The sequence below is a fragment of the Phaenicophaeus curvirostris genome, chromosome 4 (assembly GCF_032191515.1).
Source record: "Phaenicophaeus curvirostris isolate KB17595 chromosome 4, BPBGC_Pcur_1.0, whole genome shotgun sequence".
NCBI classification, from domain to species: Eukaryota; Metazoa; Chordata; class Aves; order Cuculiformes; family Cuculidae; genus Phaenicophaeus; species Phaenicophaeus curvirostris.
Genome location: NC_091395.1, coordinates 53,373,065 through 53,395,332, shown reverse-complemented (window position 1 = coordinate 53,395,332; position 22,268 = coordinate 53,373,065). Strand labels below are relative to the sequence as shown.

At 40.7% G+C, this 22,268-nt stretch overlaps 1 protein-coding gene across 8 annotated transcripts in view; it reads right to left on the bottom strand.

Moving 5' to 3' along the window:
- APBB2 (amyloid beta precursor protein binding family B member 2) overlaps positions 1–22,268 on the bottom strand; it is a 192,994-nt gene that overhangs the window by 109,971 nt on the left and 60,755 nt on the right. For all 8 annotated transcript variants that reach the window (XM_069856132.1, XM_069856135.1, XM_069856137.1 and 5 more), the window contains exon 3: positions 10,389–10,498. In XM_069856132.1, the coding sequence (XP_069712233.1) occupies positions 10,389–10,434 (46 nt within the window). In that variant the 5' untranslated portion in view covers positions 10,435–10,498. The remainder of the gene's footprint in view (positions 1–10,388; positions 10,499–22,268) is intronic.

The following is a 22,268-nucleotide window of genomic DNA, read 5'->3' as shown; positions in this document are numbered from 1 at the left end:
TTTTACTTATAATTTTATTAAGACTAATACTAATCACTGTATATCTGACCATCTGACTAAAACTCCACGTTGCAGACAACCTGGGTCATCTTATGCCACCAGAGTATTCTTAAATCAAGTGGTCACTTTCAGAAATAAAGGGCAATTCTTTCATTTACATAAGGCATAATCACGATGTGCAATCATGACTAATCCTGCATTTAGTGATGGAAAAAACAAGATGGCATACTCAGTCTTTTCCAAATTCAATTTTCTCCCTTTAATTAGATTTTCCCCCCTGTGCAGAATGGAACAATCTGGCAGGCAGGAATGGTGTTGTCACAGCAAGAAGATGAAGTGTGTTTTATCTATCGGCTACCTGCAAGGACGGATAATAAAACCTTCTGTCATCAGATCTATACATTCACAGTAACATTTGTTAAGTAAACCTCAGTTATTTTTTTCTAATCCTGTTATGAAAATTAAACTCTTGGGCCTTAACATTGCGGGTTTTTTATAACAAAAAATCTACGTATAAAATAATCTCTCCAATAAAGATCACACTTCAGACTTATCTGTTAAATACAGAACAACTCTACTCAAAATGCACATGCTAATATAAGACACAGGCATAAACTTCATTGTCTTTTACACGGAGACACAAACTCAGAAACTGGAACTTAAATTTCTGCCACTGAGATGAACAATAAAGCAAGAAGGAGTTGGTCTTCCATATCCTGCAACTTGCATCTCAAATGCCATACAAAAATAACACTTAGAGAATCTGAAGGCAAACAACATGTAAACAAATCTGATCAGAATTACCAAAACCAAAGCATGATGCCTTACGAAAATGAAAGCTAGGATAAGCTGTCTCAGGTAAAAAAAGGCAACTAAAACGCTTTGTAGGAAAGGCAGCCTTCCTATATGCTTTATAGAGTAATAGAAAGAATCAATGGCCACCGATTTTGCACATAAAGTGGCTTACACAGATTCAGAATAAGTTCAGACCACGGATTTTTCAGCCCCACATATATTTAACTTATATTATTCAACAGCTCCTAAATTACAGAACCATTCAGAAGATGACTGATTCCTGAATAGGGTTAAAAAAGCCCACAAGGTCCAGCACCAGCTTTCCAGCTTTTCATAATGGCACTGGCTCTTTGATCAGGAGACAAAGGCAGCAGAAGTAGGAAAGAGAGTCAGGATTATTAACAAAAATGTTAACTGAGCCCCTGTCAGACGCAATGGGTGAGTAAAGTTCCAGCACAGCATCTGTGCTGGGAGAAAAAATTAATTAAATAGATGATTATCACTAACCACCTCCCACTCATCTTGTCTGTGGCCCCGCTATGTGCAGCTTGCAAACACCCGACTGCTCCTGCAACGCCTAGAAACAACACTGCATACTCCTGAGCACAAGCCACTTCTCCAAGAACTACATGCATGCAAACGCAGATATTCAGCTTCTCTTTTTAAACTAACAGATATTAACAATTAAACTTCCGATGGCCTAGCACCATGATTTCACCTGCTACAACTTCATCTGCCCTCTGAATTACATATAATAAATTCATGGCTAGATACAAATTAAGCTCATGCCAAGCTTGTCATAGAATGGTTTGAGTTAGAAGGGACCTTAAAGATCATCTAACCTCAACTCCCCTGCCACAGGCAGGGACACCTCCCACCAGACCAGGCTGCCCAAGGCCCATCCAACCTGCCCTTGAACACTTCCAGGGATGGGGCAGCCACAGCTTCCCTGGGCAACCTGTGCCAGTGCCTCACCACCCTCATCGTGAAGAATTTCTTCCTAATGTCTAATCTAAATCTTACCCTCTCCAATTTAAAGCCGTTCTCCCTAGTTCCATGACTACATGTCCCGGTAAAAAGTCCTTCTCCAGCTTTCCTGTAGGCCCTTTTCAGTTACTGGAAGGTCACTATAAGATCTTCTCTGAGCCTTCGCTTCTCCAGGGTGAACAACCCAAACTCTCTCAGTCTGTCCTCGTATGGGAGGTGCTCCAGCCCTCTGATCATCTTTGTAGCCTGTTCCAAGAGTTCCATATCCTTCTGATGTTCAGGATTCCAGAACGGACACAATACTCCAGGAGGGGTCTCACAAGAAAGGAATAGAGGGGCAGAATCACTTCCCCTGACCTGCTGGCCACGTTTCTTTTGATGCAGCCCAGGATATGGTTGGCCTTCTGGGCTGTGAGCGCACACACTGCTGGCTCATGTCAAGTTTCTCATCGACCAGCACCCTCAAGTCCTTCTCCGCAGGGCTGCTCTCAATCACATCATCCCCCATCATGTACCGAAACTGGGGATTGCCATGACCCAGGTGTAGGACCTTGCACTTGGTCTTCTTGAACCCTTGAACCTCGGGAGGTTCACACAGGCCCACTTCTCCAACTTGTCCAGGTCCTTCTGAATGACATCCCATCCTTCCAGTGTGGAAACTGTACCACTTAGCTTAATACCACCTTCAAAATTGCTGAGGGTGCACTGGATCTCACTGTCTGTATCATTTATGAAGATATTAAACAGTACTGGTCCCAGTATGGACCCCTGAGGGACACTACTTGTCACAGACCTCCATCTGAACATCGAGCCTATGACCACTAGTGTCTGAACGGGACCATTCAACCAATTCCTTATCCACCAAACAGTCCACACATCAAATCCATATCTCTCCAATTTAGAGAGAAGGATGTTGGGGGGGGGACTGTGTCAAGGGCTTTACAGAAGTCCAGACAGTTTACATTCATCGTTTTCCCACGCCCACTGATGTGGTTTCTGCATCACAGAAAGCCACTAAGCTCATCAGCCAGGACCTGCCCTTGGTGAAGCCATGCTGACTGTGTTGAATCACCTCCCTGTTCTCCTATGTTCTTTAGCATAGCTTCCATGATCTTCCCAGGCACAGAGGTGAGGCTGACAGGTCAGTGGTTCCCAGGGTCACTTTTTCCAACCTTTTTAAAAATGAGGACAATGTTACCCTTACTTCCAGTCCTCAGGGACTTCTCCCAATTGCCATGACTTCTCAAATACGGAGAGTGGCTTGACAACCACATCAGCCAATTCCCTCAGGACTCTGGGATGCATCTCATCAGGTCCCACAAACTTACATCTGTTCAGGTTCCTCAGGCAGTCACGAACCTGATCTTTCCCTACAGTGGGAGGGGTTTTAACTCCTGGTACCCTTCTTGTTGCCCATTCACCCAGGGGGGGTCAGGAGAGCGGGTGTCAGTGAAGACTGAGGCAAAAAAGTTGTTGAGTACCTCAGCCTTTTCCTTGTCTGTTGATACCAGTTCACCATTTTCATCCATCAGTGGGGGTACGCTCTCTTTAACCTTCCTTTTCTGATTGATGTACTTGCAGAAGACCTTCTTGTTAATATCTGCTTCCCTTGCCAAGTTCAGCTCCCATTGCACCTTGGCCTTCCTGACCCCATCCTTACACAACCGGACAGCATCCCTATGCTCTTCCCAAGTTCCCTCTCCCTGCTTGCACTTGCCTGTGCAGTTCCCTCTATCCAGAAATGCTTTTACTCTGAAACTACCCAGACTGGTTGCAATAGTCTTGAGCCACCTATTATCACTGCCTCATAACTGAGATCTTAAAATGCATTTGAAAAAGCATGGTATACAAGAATCGTCTTCTTGTTATTATATAGTGGTACTTATGGTCTAACAGAGCTCTAAAGATGAAAATCTGAAAAATAAACGTGAAATAATCTTTCAGTACACTGTCTACAACTCTACATGAGAAGAAATAAAGACTAAAAATGTGTATATCAAAAGTCTCAATACAAAGAATGAAACCCTCTAATTCCATTAATTCCTAAGTGTTTGCAAATAATCTCAAAAAAAAAAAAAAAAAGAAAAAAAAAGTCCAAGTCTTTATCACAGAAGACAGCATTAGACTGATTTGACAGGTTTAGCTGCATGAGACTATCAGGGCTCTCAATGAGAGAAAACTAAGATTTTTGCACATTGACAAGATTGCTTCTGTTCCACATTAAAATTAAAAACATCCTGTATGTCACCTAGATAAGGCTACTGTGAGTGCACTTTTAACTATATCTGCCGATACTATCTTTAAGTTGGACTCACATGTCCTACCCACATATCCCCTACTCCTAGTAATGGAACAGGATGTATTTCAGAGCACAGGATGCACCAAACCAGAAAAGGTCTCTGGGTTTCTAGTCTGATTTTACATTAAAAGCTGAACTAAAAAAAAAGGCTCATTACACAAAGAGCTACATCTCAGCAAGGCTGAAATTTGTCTGCAAAGCTATATATTGTCTTCAACCAAACCTTAATGGGACAAATCAAAAATACTTCAAACCACACAGTTTATAAACCAACTGTTCTGTACTGCTTATGCCGACAGAAGGTCGAGAGAGGACTAAAATGGCCATCCCTAACAGTATCCCTCCCAGTTATGGTACTAGAATACAGGAGTAACATTAACCTTGCCCTGCTGTAGCAAGTAGAGCTCCTTGAGGATGCTGTTGTACAATGTTGAGAAACTTCTGCCCACACTGCTCATATATAAAACAATACCACTTGCTCATAAATAAAATCAGAGTATCGTATTTGCTCTATGGTGCTCATAAACCAAACAGATCAATCCATAATAAAGTGGAAGGAGAATATAACAAAAAAGCAACTGCACTTACTGGCATCTATATTACACTGATGTGTGGCTTAAAGTGGGCTCAGTTTCAAGAAGCAGCAAACTTGGCTGTAGAAGACATTGATCAAGTGGCGAAGAACAAGCTAGTAGTATTACTGGCCTGGATTTCAACAAGGAGTCCCAGGTTGTTAATGTGTTAGCCAAAATCCTCTACTTCTTTTTTTTGATCTACAAACTCAAAAGATATTCACCACACACTTCAACACCAAAGGAACCATGGTTCCTATGAAACAAAGGCAACTACACGATGCATATCCAGTATATAGTGGTTCCTCACGAACATAGAACCATAGAATCACAGAATAACCAGGTTGGAAGAGACCAACCAGATCATCGAGTCCAACCATTCCCACCAATCTCTAAACCATACCTCTCTGTACCTCATCCACCCACGCCTTAAACACCTCCAGGGAAGGTGAATCAACCACCTCCCTGGGCAGCCTCTGACAGTGCCCAGTGACCCTTTCTGTGAAAAATTTTTTCCTAATGTCCAGCCTAAACCTCCCCTGACGGAGCTTGAAGGCCATTCCCTCTTGTCCTGTCCCCTGTCACTTGGGAGAAGAGGCCAGCACCCTCCTCTCCACAAACCTCCTTTCAGGTAGTTATAGAGAGCAACGAGGTCTCCCCTCAGCCTCCTCTTCTCCAGGCTAAACAACCCCAGCTCTCTCAGCTGGTCCTCGTAAGACTTGTTCTCCAGCCCCTTCACCAGCTTTGTTGCTCTTCTCTGGACATGCACAACCCCAAGCAGAGTCACGAGGAAACGTTCAGCTTCAGAGCACTCTGCCTCTGGTTTCACCACGAAGAAGAAATGGACTTGTAAGCGTCCTGGGATATGGATACTATTTAACTATGGAAAGAATAAAAACAGAAGTGACAATGCGCATTCAGAGTAAAACATGGTTCTCAAAGAGAGATTTTTATACACACGCTCCAAGTCAGCTCCTACCCATGGAAACCAGCATGTGTTTTGGGGCTTCACTAGGATCACCCAAGAGGCCTCACTGAAGCTGTTGTGCAATTCTCCATAGAGCTTCCTAAGAAAGGTAGAAACCTAAAGAAGAGAAGTTTCAACGAGGAGAACAACGTATGTGTCATTGGCTGCTTTTGCAATTTTCAATCCATGGATCATATGTATTCCCATCTTTTCCTTAGCCAACCAGTGATTATGCAAAGCTTTTTAGCAATTTTACAAAAAAGTGTCCACCCTGAGCATGACCTGAGCAGTGCTAAAGCTTGAGTCTTGTTTACAGCAAGATATCCTCCTCTGGAAAAAAAAAAAGGGCAGGATTTTGCAGATACAGAATTTTCTGGGATGCTTCTACCAAGAGTTGCACAGTGAGTACTCCCCTCCTTGGGGTTCAGGGTGCCTCTTTGGGTGAGTTTTCTTTTACTCTGGAAGTGGCTCCAAGCCAAGCCCACAAAGCCACTCCACAGTACGCTTTCACACTGACTCAATCTTGGACTAACAATGGCAATGTAATTACTGGCACTGTCTGCAGGACTGAAAGTCTGGATTTTTTTCAGAAGTTTGTTGTTATTTATAATGTCACCATTCTCCCGTTTGTTTCCATCTTTCACTGCAAGGAAGCTAAGACTTTCCAGCAGTTTCACTAAACAACAGCCCCACTGCAAGACCAGCAGCAGGGGACTGCTCCAGTGCATTGAAGGTTGCAGCTTGGCACTAGTCGGGAAGCCAAAGACACATAGGCAGAGCAGGAATTTGAGTATTCCTGGAGGGAAATAAATTCTGCTCTCTCTGCCCTCAAGTATATTGAATTACTTATTAAGAGTAGCTCTAGCATGGGAGATGAGAAAGAACTGTGAAATAAACCTCTCTTCTCCACAACCCAGGGGGGTGTCTTCTCACAAGGCACATTTCCTTTCATCCTTATCCCTGATTTATGAACATTTCAACAAAATAGTAGTTCCACAAAAATGTCTGCTTGGGAGAAGTTTCTGAAATCAAACTCCAGCCAGCTCTAATAATTATATTGGCAGAATTGTATCAATAAATCATTCTATACGGACCCCTATTCTGAGTCATTTTTAAATAAGAGATGCCGAACAGTTCCAAAAATATCCAAGTCCACCTCTGCCTGTCACAAATCAAGAGGATGGCTTAACGGTTGGAGATGTGGCGCTGGCTTCTGTGGGAAGTGAGAGCTGGTGGCGGAGCTCCAGGCGCAAGCAGTTCCCTTCCTCCCAGTGAGTGCTGACAGGCCTCCACAGGACTACACCTTCACCCTGGCGTGCTCCAAAGGTCAACAACTGCTGAAAACTACCACCCACAAACTCCTCCATAAAAGCACTCTTGCAAAACTCTGCATTTTATTATTTATTACTGTTTAAACCCTTCCTGCACATTTAATGCAGGCCGAATGGCACTAGGACAAATTCCATTTTCTCCAAGATTCTTTGCTCGGATTTAAATAAAAATACTAAAAAACACTAAAACTAACTAAAATAAATAAATTATTATGCTGGGACAAGATATGCATGGACAATCTGTTAAGATATTTTTTCCAGATGTGCAAGACCCCCTTACACTGTGCACAGAAACAAATTTATTAATATGAAAAAAATTGAGACTACCTAAACACACAAACCATGTTTTCAGGAGAGCTGCTGCAGCCCATGCAGAAAAGTTGGTTTTATGAGCAAATATTAGGAAAAAAAAAATATATAAATGAAGCATAGGAGAAATTCGTGAAAGACATCTGTTTACAAAACCTAGCTCTCAGTAGCTGGAGGCTGTATATCCTTAGTCTGTATTTTTCACAGGAAAAGCACAGAAGAGAAAAAATAAAACCCAACAAAACAGCACACAAGGGAGTGCTAGGTCAGGACAAGCAGTGCTAGACAGAACCAGGGATACACCCAAGACTGCTTTGCTTACTGTGACCATTGCTCTTTAATTATGTTTTTAAAAAGCCTAAACTAGCATGCACCTGTTATATCCATGGCTTTCAATTTTACGTTTTAAATACCCTGCTGTTTCTTATATATTCAGCACCTGTATTTCAAATACATTTTCTAGCATGGGCCTTCAAATAAGCTGTTTTCTATTTAAACGGTTATGTGTTTCCTTGAATAAAAAAACTTTTGTTATTCTCCTAAGACCACACACCATTATTTTAGTCATTAAATTTATGAAATCATTCAACAAAACAGTCAAAGCCACAACAGGATGAAATATTATCTCACCACCAAAGAAGCAACACAACTGCCATACCCCACACAGACCTAGTTCTTTCCTTCACAATTTTAATTAGGTATATATGGATGTACAGACAGAAGATAAAAGTCAGGGACTAAGACTTAAGGCTGCACCAAATCCTTAATGGTACAATATTAAGATAGCAACAACTGTGAACATGAAATATAATACCTGAAATGGTGCAATTACACATTATTTATGCAAAGAAAACAAAAGCAAAATGATGTATTTTACCAGCACTTTCACTGAGATCTAATCTGCTATCAGAGATTTCCCAAAGACTGGGCAATTTCAGTGCCATTATTGTCAGAACTCCAAAGCACTTATTATGTTAGGCACCAGGAAGTTGCACAAATCACACAGTAACAAAACCAAAAAATAAAGCAAGTTTCCTTGCTTAGAAACTTTGACAGGTTAAGGAAAAGGAAAACTTGGCTTACCAAAGCATAAAGCAATCATAGAATCATAAAATGGTTAGGGTTGGAAGGGACTTTAAAGGTCATATAGTTCCAAATCCCTGCCATGGGCAGGAACATCCCTTCTTCTGGGATCAGGTTGCTCAAAGCCCCATCCAGCCTGGCCTTGAACACCTCCAGGAATGGGGCAGCCACAACTTCTCTGAGCAACCTGTGCCAGTGCGTTATCCCACCCTAAAAAGGAAAAAAAATCTTCCTAATATCAAATCTAAATCTCCCCTCTTTCAGCTGAAAACCATTATCTCTCATTCTATCACTGCACTCCCTGAGAAAGAGCCCCTCCCCAGGGTTCCTCTAAACAATCATGAAGCAGATATTTTGATTTCTCTGTCTTAAAATAGAGGGAGGTCTGGCACTAATTGATTCTGATACAAGTTTCAGTCCTGGCAGATGATGGGAACCCCAGCATTTCCCCCAGACAAACAAGTCCACTTCTTCGCTGTCTGCAGCTGCGTAATTAGATAACGGGAAAAACAGACTAGGCTCTTTGGGTAAGAATTTAATGCCTATTACTTGCTTTCTCTAAGGAGGAATGGGAAAGACTTGATTACCTACCTCTACACTAAATCATTTTAAAGCTCTGAACTTCAAGCCTAGGCATGAGACATGGATACCATGCCCTGCAGTATGCCGAGAGGACACATTTGAAGGCCAGTGTTTAGATTTAATGTTGAGTGATTCAAATAGATCAGTCCAATTCTGTACTCCAGCACTTGACCACCAGAGACCTGTCAAAATTGTAACAACATTTATCCCATCTACTCTAGTATAGACATTATCCTGACATTAATACCTAAGACAAACTCTCTAGAAAATTAATATGTACGTTTGCTCTAACACACCACTTCAACACACATCTTCATGACATCTGTGACTAGTCTGCAGCAGAGAGTAAAGATGCTTTACTACTTCCTAGGATTTGGCTTTGAGGTCAGAGAAAACCCCACAAAGTCAAGTTCTGCATACAAGACCTTACCATGCAGTTCCTTCTGCCTGATGCCAAAACCACCATAAGAAATGCCTGTTGTGCCACAGCTGTAATCTCTCACTGCAGTTCACTGCCTGCATCAGCCAACACGAGTACATGTGGAGCTGGATGCCTGAAGTGACTGAGGCTCTTAAAGTCTTTAAAGGAATAGAAAGTATGGTACAGAAGTGAGAGCTTCTTAAGCTAGCTTTGATGCCAAGAAAAGCCGCATGGAATCGTGTTCTTCTGCTTACAGCAGAAAGAAGAGTGAATACAAAAGTTAACCTACCACAAATTCACCACAGCAGCCTGAGGGATCAAACAGAAAGCACACAAGGACCAGCAGAAGCCTTCTGGAGTTGGGATGCTACCCCACACAGCTCTCCAGGGAAGGTCATATCAGCTCATTTCACACAGACTGCACTGGAGAACCACTAGCACGAGAGACATCTGCTTACTCAAAGAAATATGCAGGTGATAAATTTTAGAAGTTGTCTTTCACTTTTAAAGAAGACAATGTTCAGTTAGAGAAAATGTAATGTAATCCAATAGGCTACATATCAGAGGGAAAACAATGTGAACAACATTGAACTCAAGCACATAAGTAATCTGAACTGGAGGCGTTAGTTACAGCTGTAAGCAATTAATGCTATAGAGCACATTGACGTTCTAGTATCAGCTCAGGCAGTTTGTTAATTTGAAGGTATCTGGTACTAAAAATTTGGGATGGGAGTGAAGAGGAATAGTATCTAAGCTTTTGAACCCTAGAATAAATGAAGCTGAAGACCTTGAAGACAACACACAGCACACTGCAGTAGACTTGGACAAGTCACACCACAAACCACTTCAAATGAAGTTCTAGAAAACACCTTTGCAGTTTAACTATAAATCGATATACTTACCATTTGGGCACACACACAGGAGAGCTGACATCGATTACAATATGTCAGCATCCTTTATAAATACTATTACAAAATTTATAAACTTAGCAGCCTACAGAAGTAATAAAGCGACAAACAAATTAGACCAATTGCATACGTACACGAGTTGCTTGGCCGATAGTGAGCCCCGGGGTACCGCCTGCCCATAGTGCCAGTCAGCACATTACCGCACGCTGTCAGCTGCTTTCAAAGTGCGGATCGAAACGTTTAACTGAGGGAGGGAAAAAAAAAAGTGAAGATTTAGTACAACAGCTGTATCTTTTTCATTAAAATGCTAATGACCCCTACAAATTTCAGGATAACTATAGCTATAAATTATTCATAGTCATGTTGTCAGAGGAGATGAACTGTTGTGCTATACATGCAACAGAAATTTATTATTAGTGGTTGGCCTCCATTAATAAGCTCACATAAATTCTAAGGCACAAAAAAGTCTCAGGTCATACAATAGCTTCTTTTGGCCCATGATACAGACAGAACAATGAGCACTTCAAGAGTTCGCTTTCTGCTTTAAAAACAGTTAGCTAGTAGGTAAGATTTAATAAAAATGTCATCAATTTATGAACAGTTTGCTATAGAAGGAAAACTTATCCATGCTCCGTAACACTGATCGCTTTGATTCTACCTCTAAAAACCAAGTGTCTTCACAGGAATGCAGCCTATTTAGTAGTGTATCACCTTTCCTGAAGTACCAAAAAGCCAAGCAAACAAGAAACACATGGTACATCTTACAGTCAGTTTGGAATAACAAATCACAAATATAGAATCTTAATTGAAATGCCAGTGAACCTGTCAAATAACTAGCGTAAAACCTCTTAGTCTAAAACCAAATCCCATTACTTCTTTCTTCACTCTAAGATTCTGTACAAAAACACAGCTTTCAGCCGATTTTCAGCTGTGTCTTTTTCTTAGTCTATCTGAATAGCCTTTATGTTCTCAGATGTCTTTGGAAACACATTGCATTGTCAGCCACACAATTTATAAAGATACACTTCATTTTATTTCATTCTTTCCTTTGCTGGGAGGGACAAAAAAGCAACAAGTTCCAGGGAGTCTTTTTCCTAATTCATTACTGATTTTTACTGTCTCAGGCTGCAGCTGCAGCACAAGGCTGTTCCATCCAGGAAATAGAAATATTACGACACAGGTTAAATAGCACTGCACTGCAACTGTCAGATCTGCACAAATCTTCAGGTATGTCACTTCCCAATTGAGCAGAATATGAGCTTACTCCAGAAGTAGATAAGTCTTCTATAAATATTAGCACCCACGCAATTCTCTGCTGAGCTGGTCTGGGAACCAATGCACCTGAAAACTCCACATAAAGTAGTATTTTCCTCTCGATTAGCCTTCTGAACTGGCTCACAGTTGTCACACTACTATTGGTAGGTAGTGAGGGTAAGGGGAAAGAACAAGACCACAGCATCCTATGCTTAAAATTATTTTAAATACAATCACGGAACAATGCTACAGCCTCTATAGATTACTTCTAAAATAGACACTTACAAGGCCACATACCTGACCACAGAAAAAAACTACTAAAGATCTCTATTTCCCAAATCAGTGCTGACAAAGCATGCCCTGTTCAACTCTCCTCAACGGAGAAAGTTCAGTAAATCAATGAAACGCTGTTCTCCTGTAACTAAATGGAGAATTCTGGCTGTTAAGATGGAAAGTGAGTGGTAAACAGTAAAAATTAACATTCAGTTGGTATAAAAAAGCATTTCTTTTGCAGGCCAATATAGGACAACTCCTTGCCATGGGCCAAACAAACCAACACATTATAATCTTGTGCAAGCAAATGAGTTGCAGATGTCTGCTTTCCCTTTCCTGATCTATAGGAATTTAAAAAAAAACCCACCATATTCATTAGCAGAAAAAATTACATCTCTCCTCACCCTGAATTCATTAACATTTTTACTCCCTTCAAATACCTATGCACTAGGTTCATAATTCATCGCAGGATACAACAGAACAATTCTTAACTTCTAAGGATTAAAAAAAAAAATGTACTAAGGGGAAATAAAAATTGTAACCAGATGACAGTATTTACAACTATTTTCCCCAGCTTGTGAAAGAATTTGATCAGTGTGCATGGAACTGCAAAATCACTCTTTTTTCACAAATGCATTCCTGTCTTTCTAGAAGCTATACACTCTTCTACAGTGATAACACTCACAAAATTATATCAACTGTCTACACTTGAGACACTACTTCCCTATCTAGCAGCACAACATTAAAGGGGGCCTTCTGTGCCCTACCATAATAAAAAAAAGCCTGCAACAGCTTTCTGATTTTTTTTATTATTATTCTACTGCAAATGACTTAAAATAGTGATTTTTACATCTTCGTTGTTAAACTAAAAACTATATATACATAAATGCACAGATAGACTTAGGAGTTTCCCTTCAACAAGTCTTTCCATTTGGCTCAGCCTGAAGATTTATTTTTTGTGCTTTTTGGATCATCTTACCCGATTATTTTCAGGTGACAAGCCCCACTCTGCAAGCAGTTACAACCATGGAAACAAAACCTGAGCACTATCACTGCATACCTGCCACCCAGGGGAGCACCTGAAAGCCCTGTCCCACTTCACCTTATGCTAAGTCTTTTCTAGGAACTGTGGTGACAGCTCCAGCAGCCACCCATCGTCACACATAACGAGGGCATAAGTTGTGTTCTAGAGGGGCCTGCCATGACTCAGTTGAGGCTGTCATCTTCCTAAGCCATTTTCATTACAGAGCTTCTTTTTTCTGTGGCTCTTTTACATTTCTTAGTTTTTAGAACTGCTACATAAGAGTTTCATTTTACTTTTATTAATCTTCTGGCACTACTGGAAAAAAACACAACTAAATTCTGGTGCCTTGTTTATTTTTTTAAAAAAAGAGAGTCAAACCAAGAATTATGTACATATGGCAGGCACACAACATCAATTCTGCTTAAGTAATTCCACTGTATTTTGTTTGAAGACAGACTATTCATAGTCCAACATCCATTAAAACATTTTTGGGTTTCATCAAAATTTTTTCGTTCACAGATGCTGCTGTTTATGAGGGCAACAAATGACCAGATGACTCCTTCACCTTCCCTGTTTCTCTACAGGCAACGTTTGCTATAAATAATGTGGGTCTTCAAACACAAATATAAGTTCGTTCGTATGCTATATCTCATACGACAGATTGCCAGCAGACCTACCCTCACATGCTCAAGAAACAGGATACAAAAAAAAGATGACTGCAGATTACCAAAGTCACCCAAGAGTGACTGACTACATCAGTCAATGCTTGCAAGGAACAGCTAAATACACCTAAAAAGAAAAAAGGTTATTGCATGACGTTTCTCAAGGGATACCTACTCAAGAAATTACATTCCAGTGCATTCTCAGTGATATCCCAACAAACAACACAATCCCACCTTTAAAGTCTTGCTAAATACTAGGAAATAGCCCTGCTATGGAATGTGTAAGAGGAATGGCTTCGCGTTGTTTTAATAACACGCAGGGGCTATAAGTCCTAGACAAAACAGGCCCACTATCGCAAAGCATTCAGACACAAAGAGGGTGATGTTAAAAAAAAACAAAACCACACAAAATTCAGCCTTTGAGGCTGGTGGATAGCTCATTTTGAGATAATTGTATTTACATGCCAAATTTATGTATATATTCAAGTACATATTTGCACATATGATGCAAATATGCTTCCCACAGCCAACTGCAGCTCACTTTGCCTGGATTCCAAGCGGCCACTTGGAGCATCATCTGTAGGACAACATTAGTCAAACACAATTTAAACAAGCAAGCAAAGTGCAGAGCCAGGCCATTAGGAATTTGTGCTACTGATTTCTGGAAGCATATACAGAGATAGTAACTTCACTTTCTGTGCTGGGAACAGCTATCGGATGTGGATCTCTCAAGCCAAACTGCACATTGAAGAAAGCATAGTGCTGTCTACTAGCAAAATATCTTCTATCATTGCAAGTGTGACCTTTTTTTACCTTTTGGGAAGCCATTAATGATTCATATAGTTATATCACTTTTTTTTAAAAAAAGGTATTGTCATTTCAGGGATTTTTTTTTTTTTTAAAAAAAAAAAAAAAGTCTCCTGTTACCCGAGAGATCCATCCACCTTTCCAGTTCTGTTTGGGAGCATTCATGTCCAAGAGGCTATGTTTACCCACTGCCTGCCTTTGCCGAGAGGCACAAATCCACCCTTCTTCCCAAAGGGCTTTCTCCCCATCATTGCTGCTCACTGGCGCAGGATAAAAGCCTTCTGGGAACCAGAAAGACAACCACAGCCCTGCAGCTGAGGGAATACTGTGCCTGCACTCAAGCCTTGCCACATTCAGCATGAGTTTACCACACTTGGACCTGTCTAGGACGCAGTGTAATCCAGATACCAGATATGCTCAGAGACCTGGAAAGTTCTGCCCAAAAACCCTGGCAGGTCCATCATCTCTCCTTCCAACAAATTTACAGAACTAAAATTCTTGTTTCTTGCAATCAATCATTCTTCATTGCAGTTCTCTGCCCTGTATACTTTCCTGCAGCCTTTGCACTTCTAACTTCCCCCCTAACAAGTTCCTGTTTGGATTCTGTCCTTTCCTGTTTTTTAGAAGCCCCTCATGAGCACTTTTCATGTTCTTGGTCATTTTTTCCAGGTATTGTGTCACCCATCTGCTTAGCTGAGGTTCCCATACAGTGCATGGGGACGGGCGTTACCAACTCCCACTCTGTTCTTGGGGATATAATCAGTGTCAGTCACCTGCACAAAATTCCTACGTGGTCTCTAATTCATATCTGTGGCTTTGTCACAGAGTCCCCAACTCATCAAAAATGGGGTTTTCTTAAATTTCCTGTTTTAGTACTTCAGCGGCCAGATCATGTAGAGCAAGATGAAGTCAAGCAATTTGTGGTCCCCTGACCCTAATCCCTTCCACAAAAGATACTTTCTCAGTAAGACATACCTGCCCATTATATTTCTTTATTCTACATTGTTATGCTAATGCAAATTTTATTCAACCAAACACTAAAATAAAGCATCAGGACATTTTATGCCGAGTATACAGTCTATATATATTTTAACAAAGAAAAACACTGTCTGTAATACTGGCAGTTTGTTACAAATCAAGATCACTTCATTCACTCCGGTACAGCTATCACTACTGATACCAGCTAACGATCTCAATTTTATTTCCTCTTCAGGGAGATTTAAGTTAGAAGTACATTTAGTTGCACACACCAAAAAAAAAAAAAAAAAAAAAAAATTCAACGTTAAGGCTGACAAGACCCCTACTGCCGTGCTTTGAGCCACTGGGGCTGCCTGCCAGAAGGAAGCCTGGCAAGCCACAGAGCTGTGCTGGAGTACAAAGGCATTATATGATCAAAGCAATCGTCTCCAGGTAATACCAATCTTCCTGTAAAGCCTAAGACAAGAGGGTGATATTTAGGGTTGCAGCGATGCACTCTGAATCCCATTTACACCAAAATCTGTGAAAAGCACTTTTCAAAGCTGACTGTCAGGTAACAGCAGTAACTCTAAATGAGAAGGTGCTCATTTCTTCTGTACTTAGAGATGCCACTGTGCTTTTGTTTTCTGTGGGAAGCCTTTCTGTGGGAAGCTAGGTTTTCTGTTACAGTATTTCATCACTACATGTCACTTTGCCCCCTCCGTACAAAATACATAATGTTGCTGCCATCCTTCCAAGAATGGATGCAAAACTTGGAAGCTGAGACAAAACACAACTGGAAACTCCAGAAAAATGTCATAATTTCTATGTTTGCCAGCTCTCTATTAGCTACTGGAATGAACTACAGCTTCTCTCTCCAAAGTGATGTATCTGCTAAACCAAAAACATTCATCAGCTGCTCAGACATAAAAATAAAACCACCACCACCTTTTGGTATGCTCCACTAAACACTGAAGTTTAATTTAAGAGAAGGACTTCATTTTATTACTCAAGACAAAACTACCCAGTTTACTCTACTTGCCCATTTAAATCTAAATGATCAAATCCACATTCCCTGTGCTTCACCCTTCCATAGGAGCAGTAAGCACAGCAGAACTCACCTACTGACAGAAGACCAGGATTTCAAACCAACACTTTTTTTAACTCCCATGGTTACTAAAAAGCCCTCAAAAGACAAGCTGAGTAGAAGATGGAGCTGAGCTCAGCTAGTTTCCAGGGTGTGAGGACAGAAGAGAATTGTAAAGCAATACTAAATCACCAGTACTGATATTTCTTTAAACGGTTCCTTCTGTAGCAGTTAAATAGAATGTTCTGCATTAGAAGGGACCCATAAGGATCACCCAGTCGAACTCCTGTCCCTGCATAAGACACCACCAATATTCACACCATGTGTTTGGTGGCATTGTCCAAATGCTTCTTGAATATTGTCAGGCTTGGCACCACGACTACTTCCTTGGGGAGCCTGTTCCAGTGCTCTACTGTCCTGTAAGTGAAGAACCTTTACCTAATACCCAGCCTCAATCCCTCCAGCACATCTTCTGGCCCTTCCCTCAGATCCTATCACTGGTTGCCAGAAAGAAGATATCAGTGCCTGCTCCTCCTCCACTGCTTTCCCACAAGGGAAGAACTGTGATGAGTTCTCCCCTCGGTCTCCTCCATGCTGAACAGAACAAGTGACTTATTTAGCCCCTCCTCATACAACTTCCCCTCTACACTCTTCATCAACTTTGTGGTCCTCCTCTAGCCACCCTCAAGTAGCTTTGTATCCTTTTTGTGGGGTGGCACCCAAAACTGCAGCGCTCAAGGTGAGGCTGCACCAGTGCAGAGCAGAGTGGGACAACTGCCTCCTCTGTCCAGGTAGCCCTGCTGTGCTTGATGCACCCCAGCACATGGTTGTCCCTCTTGGCTACCAGGGCGCACTGCTGGCTCATGTTCAACTTGCCATCGACCAGAACCCCCAGATCCCTTTCCGCCGGGCTGCTTTCCAGGCTCTCACTCCCCAGTCTGTATGTATATCCAGGGTGGCAGTGTCCCAACTGCAAAATCTGGCACTTGATAGCAGCTGGCAATTGTCCAGCTCTCCAGTTCTTCCAGATCCCTCTGCGGGGCCCTCTCTGTCCTCAAGAGTGTCAACGGCTTCCCCCAATTGTTCCACCACCAGCACATACCTTCTGTGACTTTCCTCATCACTGTCCCGAAAAGCCTCCATTCTTTCTATCTTGAAAGCAAAATACCAAACCAAGATCACAACTCTGTTCGTATCTTATTACAGCCCCCGTCTCCAATGCAACAGTCACAGCCATTAGCTGTTGCTGCTAATGGGGACCTGATAGCTGAAAATGCAGTAACAAATGTAATGAAAGTTGTATTTTGAAACTTCAAGGTAGAGATTCTTCTAAAAATGTTTACCTTATTTTAGATGCGATGTATATAGATTTTATATATATTTACATAATAATGTATGTTTTACATAAATATAAATAACTTTATATAAATATTTATATTTGTGTGTGACTGCTTTGTGACCATTGGACAATCAGCTAAAATACAATTTACAAGTCACAGCAGAGGAACCACGCTGAAGCAAACTGTTACTCTAACTATTATTTTACCTGTGGCAACAGAAGGCTGCAAGACACTAGCACAGGCTTCTTCCATGTTTAATTTTGACCTCAGACACAATATACAAACTTCACTAGCCCAGACAAGCCCAAGCATGTTCAAATATTTTTCAGAGACCATAAACCCAGGAAGACTTAAGGAACGGACAGTTATCAAAGCTATTGTACAGGAGCTCTAATGCACTGAGGAAAGGACGAACTGTTTACCTCAGAGGAGTTAGCAACAAAGAACACAAAAGAAGGTTCATATAAACGGTTCTATAGAAACAAACTGGGAACTTCTGGTTTTGACACAATAAGAGAGAAAATACAAATTAACCAAAAGAGTGGAAAATATTGGATGATAAAAGGAAATTGCAATTACTATTATGACTAATGAACATGTCACAAAAGGTGTTAGTGAAATACACTGGCAACACAAAACCTGGATGCTCTGCTGCAAGGAGAAAGATGGAATCACCAAAAGGAAAACTGGATGCTTTTTTTTTTCAGCTTTTCCAGCAGAGCTAGGAAAACACTGACACCATCATGAGAGGTAATGCTCAGACCTCATCTGAAACAGCCTGGCAGCATCTGGTCCCTCGCACACCAGGGATTATTGGGAAACACAGGAAATTGGAAGATAATCAAGGTACCAGACTTCTGTCTTGTACAAGGATATTAAGGGTTTGGCTTACAGCAAAATGAAGGCTGAGAGAAGCAACAAAAACTTAAAAGTGTAATGTTGGCACAAGAAATGAGTGCATGTAAAGCAGTCATTGCTACATTTAGGCTGCAAATTAGAACATACCTAACACCAGAGAAAGGTGGTCCAAGAACACCCTTCCAAAAAGGTATAAAAATCATCAAAAAAAAAAAAAATCATTCTTAAAAATTATAAACTGTGTAATATGATGGGTTTAATCATGTGAATGGGAGATACTTTTCTCTGATGAGATTTTTTTATTATTATTAATTAGAAAAGAGCATCAACAAGTCTTCTGTGGAATTCACCAGGAGGTTAAAAGGATCTAAATAACCACCTCTGGACAAAACTCCAGGAGTTATAAAACTGCATGGTCATGAACAACAATAACCAGAATAATAAAGGTTTACAAATCAAACAAACAAACACCCTACAAACAGACTTGGTGTATCAAGTTTCAAAGGATAAGAAGCCTTTCATCTATCAGGATTTGGAAGAAACTTTGTGAACAGATTTTGCACCTTTTATTCTGCACAATTTCTTGGCCTTCTTACTTCTTTGAAGCAGCTGAAACCAGGAATGACTGAAAGCAGATGAACTATTTCTAAGGCACAATTCAAGATTTTAACTTCTACTACTTTTTTTTTCTCCTAAAAAAACAACCACCCTTTTCCTAGGCGCAGCTACCAAATGCATGTCTGATCGTCTCAATTTGCCATACAATGAATAACAGCTACAGCTCTAGCAACAGAAGCAATACATTTCTTTTGCCACTGAACTGAAGAACTTTCAGTTCAGAATAATTTTGTTTGTAGGATGCAAGCAACTCATTTACATTTTTGACAAGAAAACAATTCAGCCCTCTAGTTTGGATTTTTTCATTTTGATTTTTAAGCCACAGGGATATAAAGGAAAAATAAATTGAAAGTCACAAGGAACTCATATGGGTCAACAATAGTGTAGTGTCCAAACAGAGTACACAAACCTACCTCTCCTTTGTTTCCAGTTTTGGCAGGTTTTATGGCAAAACCATTCAATACAGAAAACTCTCATATAACATCTATATTCACTATATAGTTGTTTATCAGCCATACAATATCCCTCAGCATTCCAGTGAATAAAGAATTCTTGGTATGTGTAATTCCTGCAGCACCACAGGAAAAACAAATATCACTTTAATATCAGTTAATGAAATAAGGAAAAAAAAAAGCCAGGTTTGTTTCAAGTCTTTCTAGAAGAAAGGTACACAACCTACCTCTGTAGCTCTAAAACAAAACCTCATGCTTACTGTACCAGTGTCATCTTGAAACACTTCTGAAAATGTTAACAAAGCAGTAATTGCACTGAAAAATTACGCTGGAGTTCTTATTAAAGTATTTGTTTGTCCTCACCTTCCCTCAAAAATAATGGCTAAAAGAGACAGCCAAATCATAATGTGAGATTTGTAGCTTTATTTAACTAAAAGAGTATCTGAAACCCACGTCTAGCATCCAGAGACAAAACTTTGGTCAGTCTTTTTGGACGTTGAATGGTATACAGACATGATCCACTCTACATCTGAATCCAGTTTTATACTAGTGTCAGTCACTGAAATCACTTGCATAAAAACCAGAAGAGTAGATGTGAGACAGGACCTTGTCGGGGCTGTTTAATTCTTTCCTCAAAGCTAATGATGACAGGCATTTAGAATAATACAAGCATATGCTTGGGTACCTCCTTCCCTCTTCATTCACTACCCATATTGTACTGATGACGGCTGCAATACAGTATAAATTCTTCCTAAGCTGTCATGCCATGTGCCATGTTTTTCTATGACGATGCATTGGAAAGGATTCTCAGCATCCAAAAAGAAAAACCTATTAACTGAGTCACATGTCAAGGTACGGTTCATTACCTGCAGTTATCATGTAAGAGTGCCATCTTTCTTGATGACAGAACATATTATATTCTTAAAAATCAAGTTTTTTAGTAATTAAAGATCTGTCAGAAAAATCAGAAGTTTCATGTTGTCACTTATGTTTCCCAATCCTAACTAAGCCATGGATAATCATGTTAAACGCTGCAATATTTGATTTAAAAAGCAATGCCATTTAGTGTTTTCTAAAACACAGTTAATTTCTGCCTCATGGTACCATTTTCCATTTTTTGACAAATAAGATGAGTCTGGAGACAATAAACTACCAGCTCAAGACAAACAACCAGCTAAGATTCAATTATGTCTTTTCAGGTCTGTCCTCTCCACAACATCCTCCCCCAAGACAAGAGCTGTGTCTTTGGTTTGCAAGGGCAATTGCTATCAATACAGCAAGAAATTTGTTTCTTTTTGGAAATATGATATACTAAGGTAGTAAAAAAGGTTGAACTATGTCCTAAACTATCCACTACTACATCTGCTGCTGCTGTTACCAGTGGCAAAAGGTGATGACGAACAATGACCACACCAGGAGCACAAGCACAGCCTACTCCATACACCTGCTGCAGTTTGAGAAGTTTCCCCAGAGCTTCCTTCACAACCTGTTACTACCATTAGCCAAATTAGGCCTTAGAGAATTAGCCTGATTTTGTGAACAGCATCTTCCACCAACAAGCAACTATTCTCTCCAGTCCTAAGTGGCAATAACATTGCAGGAACTTCCCGATAGCCTCTACTGAGCCACAGAAGGCTTGCAGCTAACTACTGGTAGCAACTGTAGCTGCAACTAACTACCAGTTAGTTAGTAGATCACTACCAGTAAGTTAGTTGCAGATACTGCAAGTGCATTTGCCAGGCAACTGCTACTATAGATCTCATACCATTTCAGCTCCTCTACCAAGGGTGCTAAAACAGGCTGAACTGATTAGAATGGGACCCATTAAATTCATCTCCCACAGGCTCCCTACAAAGTACCGCAGCATACTTGTCTTTTGGCCCACACTTGGACTCGAAGTTCCGATTCAACCAACTGCATTGCTGTGTAGCCAACAGTTTTAAACAACTCTTAGTAAGAAACTGTTTAACTAACAGGGGATCACCACTACAAGTACATCGTGAGGTGAGGGCAACCATAGATTTTCTACTACCCTCTGAAACAAATTGCCGATTCTGGTTCAGGCCCTAACAGAGGTGCACATGCTACAGAAATTACTGTCTCAGCAGAAATACTGGAACAGCTGTGAAAACTGAACTATTGGCAGCAAAGATCCCACTGGGACACAGAGGAAGATGCTGATGTGGCCTGAAGAACAACCTGATCTATTGCTTTGTCCACACAGAGTTTTGTCTTGGCATGGACTTCCAACTTCAAAATGTATTCTCTACACATGTTAAACTTCTAAGTGTTAATCCACTGAAATCCAGAGAAGAATTAAGTCTATGCTACAGCATCTGTGATCTCAGAGATGACGTGGCGAGCATCAGCTCCGCTGTTAAGCATGATACCCACGCCTTTTCTGTAAGGCTTGATAAAAGACTCTGAAAAGCAATATCAGCTGTTCAGGTAGTTGAACCCAAACCAACTCCATTACTTCCAAAACCCATAGTTATCACAAAATGAGTAGCCTCTCCTTTAATTTGAAAAGCTAGGGTCTGGCAAGCTACATTCTCCCTGAGCAGCTGGTAGGAGGAGTTTCAACTGCATTAAACAATGACTGAAGCTCTACTCCCTCCAGCTTGGCATCAAAGCAGTCTGCCATGAGAAACACATAATTCTGATTAAATATTAGCAGGGTGG